Genomic DNA, 5,002 nt, shown 5'->3' with positions numbered 1-5,002 from the left:
CTCTCACCCGTGCACGTTTAAAACTGCTCTAAGTGTCTGAGTGATATTTCATTGCATCTGAGTACTTGATAATAGAATATCTTTAACAGAAGGTCAAACAGTTCTTGATCTCCGTTAGGTGTTTTCTTTGCTGCAATTTGAGCAAGAAAACCTAACTCCCGATGTTAAAAGGAGTCTGCTACTTGACCTCTGTGAAGCATTGATGATTAGGATGGTAATTGTATCCTCATTACCAGAAGTACCCTACCATTAAGACCATGTCTGATGAGGCTTTAGTGGACATGCATCTCTCTTCTTCTGTGTCAGGTCTCTGCTGAATGTTTTTTGTTTCCTATTTTTAAGGACATGACTTTTAGGTACTTTCAGGTACTGTTCATCTACTGCAGATCAGTTTTTATGCCACTTCTTCTTTTACCATCCACTTGCTAGTTTCCTCAAATTTCAAATGTGTTCCACATAATGCCAAAATATCCCAAGTTTTCAGCTAATAGCTATTTGGTAATCACCTTTTGGGAGAAAACATATTCTATTCTATGCCCTTCAAACTGTGTTATCATTGATAAATATGTCATGATCATAGATTCAACTAAAAATATTGGGGGAAAAAAGTGTTTTTCACAGTCCCCTGGTCCTCCCTTGCTATCGAACCTGTAGCCCATGCCGTCATTCACAGCTGTCATCTTAAGGCTGACGTTTCTCCACAGTCACAACCAGATTGTTACAGTCCCAGTCACAATTTAATGGTCTAAAACAGTTCTTAGTTTTGTGTCTGCTTCCTGGTATGAAATCTTTTTATCTTAGTCCAGACTGACCCTTAATGCTGACCTTTTGTGTCCAGCAAGTGCATCTTGGCCTAGCATTGGCTTGGTGACAGAATGATTATGGCCATTATGAACTCACTGGATTCAGACTCCCTCCAGAAACCCCTCTCCACACATGGAGCTCAGCTGGAAAAGCAGAGATGATGGTTCTCTACCACCTCACTTCCAAACAGGAAGTAATTATCATCTCCATGTATCCCATTAGAGTCCTATTGTGTTTCAGTCTGGTGAGAGGCAGAGCACTCAATGTGGCCCAAGCAATAATTAACTCCAATGATGACTGCTGCTATGCTTTGACTCAACAGAACTCTGACTTTTTGTCATCCTGGCTATAATGCTAAAGAGAACCCTTAGCTACAGCACTTTCAGAAAGACATCTACTGTTGATGAAATGTGTTCCTCATTATTGTAAATTTAAATATTATTATGAAATAATACACATAAACAGCTCCATTCAAAGTGCGATGGATGTCTCTTCTAACAAGACCAGGTTTTCCCCAGAAAGTTTCTCAATTAACTTTAAAGTCCACATCAGTCTTGGACACCACTCAGACAGACAGAGAGTGACTGAAGGGGAACTGGGAAGGGGAGCAGAGAAAACTATAGAGTCCGGCATTGTTTTGGCCAAGTTACACACCAATTGACTAAAAGTGATACTGTACTGCAGAAAGTCAACACCAAGTGAGAGTGCCACCTAAACGAGGATCTCAATCCTAAAGAAAACCTGTGGAGTTAGCTGAACCTTTGAGTTGCCAAGAGGCAGGCAAGAAAGTCATTGTGCTGTGAGTTTCTATAAAAAGACATGGGCCAGCATTTTTCCTGAGATGTGTGCAAACCTGGTGACCAACTACAAAAAAAAGTTATTTTTTGTTTATTCACTCTGTCTAATGAGTCTGCACTTCGGTCCAAAAACCAATATACTCCCCCTTGATTGAAAAAGCTTGTTACAATAACATGTATTTTACCTTGGATTTAAACTCAAGTGTCTTTTCAATGCTGATAAGCTCCTCGGTGCGACTCATTTTCCGCACCCCTTCATTACAGTCTTTTACAATCTGAGAAAGAAACAAAAATTAGAGACAAAGAAAAAAATGATTTACCCCATAAAACAGGAAAAGACTAAACATAAATTCAAACTGTCCATAGTATTATATTATTATGTATGTTGTATATATTGCAACTCCAACTCTATAACATTTTAATGGAATTAAACAGAATTCAAATACCTGCAGATCTCATAAACCAATATTTTAGCTACAATACAACACAAGGAATGAAATAAGTATAAAATAAAACATTTGACTATTTCATGAAAATATTTAATCACTTTGAATTTGTTACATTCTCTAAAAAGTTGACAAAAGCCTGAAAAAGTAATGCTAAAAAGAAACAAGGGGAGGAACATTTTGCAGCTAATTGGTTTAACTTGCTGTAGACAAGTTAGCAAAAGTAAAGATGTGATTCACCAGTTTCCACAAAACTGGCCGTCCAAAAAATACAGTTTAATACTCTAAAGCCTAACATGTTGCTGGTGTCAGACAGTTATTTTGCAACATTTTTTTTAAAACATCTGTAATGATTTTAATGTGGCACCTTGACTGGGATTACTGTAATGACCCAAATATCAGTGAAAAGCACAGAGTTGTTGCTTTCAGGAACCATTGGAATTTTACTATTGCACCAGTGGTACAAAAGTTACCGTACTAGTTTGGCCTAAAAGTTCTATCGTGCAAAGAGCATTATGAATCAAAATTTGAAATTTGTTTTTTAAATGATATTCATTGTATCCTTCAGTCTAAAAACAAGAGCGATCATCTCACTAATGGGAGCTTGCTTCAAAAGCCTGCATCTCTGACAATATGAGGCCTCATTAGTGATACTGGCAACCTTCCACACCAAGGTATATACAACAACATATGCGCTCATCCAGATAATGCCTTATGTGAATTGCATTTTAAAAATACTGAACTGCTTACTGTAGATATTTTTAAAAATCAAGGTTTCATCGTATAAGAGTGTAGATTTACCTGCCTGCAGTCAAGACTTCTCACTAACTGAAAACACTAAACATAATGAAACAAAATGGGAAATAAGACCTTTTGATTGTATCTCTTAGGATTTTATATCAGACAAGAATGGGAAAGCATTCTTCTCCTCAGTTCCCATACATTTCCAGACTGTTGTTAAAAGAAAAGTCGATGACGCTACACAGTAATAAACCTTGTCAAAACTTTTTCGAGACATGTTGCTGCCACCAAGTTCAAGTTCAACTAAAAATGTTTTTAAAATGGGGCAGTAGTAATAGTGTCGTAAATCAATTAATTATTAGAAAATCAAACGCTGAAAAAGGAAATAAAAAGAAAAATGTTGCTCACCTTCTCCAGTTCATGATGTGCTTTTATGGCATTTGCTTCCCTCTCTGAGTTTTCTTCAGCTTTTTTCAGAATGTTCTGTCGAAGACAAAGTGGTCATCATCATCATCATCATCATCATATACATTTTCTTTGCAAGCGTTCACTGCTTAAAACGTTAAAGGAACACTTCAAAATCACATCAGATTTCACTGGAAAAAAACAGCATGGTAGATAATGTTGAAATTTAAAGTCAGTTAGGATAGAAAGGACCACATCATTTGATGGAATGTAAAACTATTCACCTATAAAAAGTCAAACTGAAACAAAAAAACAGCAGGCTACTTGTGATGGTCCGTTTTGAGTTTTGGGGATGCTTAGTGGTTTCTAGTTTTAATTATCTTTGTATTATAGTTTTTACATTTTGTACTGTTGTAATTCTGACTTTTTATTATAGTGTCATTGTTATGTCCCAGTTATTTCTGCAGTGAGTTACCGCAAGGTTGTTTTTATTTCCTTTTTGTATCCCCATTCTGTCCCCTCAGTCTTGTCTCTTGTCTCTTAGTCTTGGTCTCTGTGTTCATTACTTCCTGTTTTATTTTGACATCCCGTGTTCTGTGTGCATTCAAAATGAAAGATTCTGAGGTCTAACCTGGAGGCATTGGATGGAGTGAAAGATAATGTCCTAGAGGTGTTCTACTGTATTCAAATAAGTGTGGGGGCCAGTCAATAGTATCAATTCCTTCATCCTCCAGGAACTGCCCGCATACTCTAGCATCATAAGACGAGGCATTGTTGTGCATCAGGAGAAACCCATGAACCACTTCACTAGTGTAGAGTCTGACAATGGGTCCAAGGATCTTGATAACCCTGGCACTCAAGGTGCTTTTGCCTAGCCTGTAGGGGTCTGTACGTCCCTTCAGTGATATGCCACCCCAGACCATCATTGACCCATCAAAGTGGTCATACTGAATGATGTTATAGGCAGTATAATGTTCTCCCTAGCTTCTCCAGACCCTTTCACATCTGTAACATGTGCTCTGAACAAACCTGTTCTCATATGTAAAAACCACAGGGCACCAGTGGTTTGGCAATACCAACTGGGATCCAGAATTCTGGGTAGAGAGTAGAAGGGTCTACTACAGGATGTGGGGCCATCAGGCCACATTCATGAAGTCTGTTTCTGATTGTTTAGAGACATTCGCACCACTGGCTTGCTGGCTTATCCTTGAACTCATCCTGTGCCTCCTTGCACAGAGGAGCAGATACCTGTCCTGCTGATAGGTTGAAGACCTAGAGCAGGGGTGGCCAACTCCAGGCCTCGAGAGCCGGTGCCCTGCAGGTTTTAGATATCACCCTGGATCAACAAACCTGAATCAAATGATTAGTTCATTACTAGGCCTCTGGAGAACTTCAAGAAATGTTGAGGAGGCAATTTAGTCATTTAAATCAGCTATGATGGATCAAGGACACATCTAAAACCTGCAGGACACCGGCTCTCGAGGCCCGGAGTTGACCACCCCTGACCTAGAGTAACTTTCTGTTTTCTTATGCTACAAGTAGTGGCACTGACAAAATGCAAAAAATAGTGAAAAAACAATCAGGAAAAAAATGTCAGTGGCTTTCACCTTTTGAGGAATTGTCTTGTTACACATCTAGTGAACCTGTTGTTAATTTGATTAACACCAAAGCAGCTTAAACTGTTTAAGAACCCCTTGCTTGTGTGTTTGTGTGTTTGTTTGTTTGTTTGTTTGTTTGTTTGTTTGTTTGTTTGTTTGTTTGTTTGTTTGTTTGTTTGTTTGTTTGTTTGTTTGTTTGTTTGTTTGTTTG

At 38.3% G+C, this 5,002-nt stretch overlaps 1 protein-coding gene across 1 annotated transcript in view; it reads right to left on the bottom strand.

The window, feature by feature from the left end:
- The window catches only part of ngef (neuronal guanine nucleotide exchange factor), a 49,005-nt gene that overhangs the window by 14,997 nt on the left and 29,006 nt on the right, over positions 1–5,002 (bottom strand). The window contains exons 9-10 of the mRNA XM_005937123.2: positions 3,197–3,271; positions 1,787–1,876 (exon numbers count right to left, since the gene is read on the bottom strand). Coding sequence (XP_005937185.1) covers positions 1,787–1,876; positions 3,197–3,271 — 165 coding nt within the window. The remainder of the gene's footprint in view (positions 1–1,786; positions 1,877–3,196; positions 3,272–5,002) is intronic.

The sequence above is a fragment of the Haplochromis burtoni genome, unplaced genomic scaffold, assembly GCF_018398535.1.
Source record: "Haplochromis burtoni strain Fernald_Lab_line unplaced genomic scaffold, NCSU_Asbu1 Contig_227, whole genome shotgun sequence".
NCBI lineage: Eukaryota > Metazoa > Chordata > Actinopteri > Cichliformes > Cichlidae > Haplochromis > Haplochromis burtoni.
The sequence above is the reverse complement of the archived record's forward strand: the minus strand, read 5'-3'. Positions and strand labels throughout refer to the sequence as shown.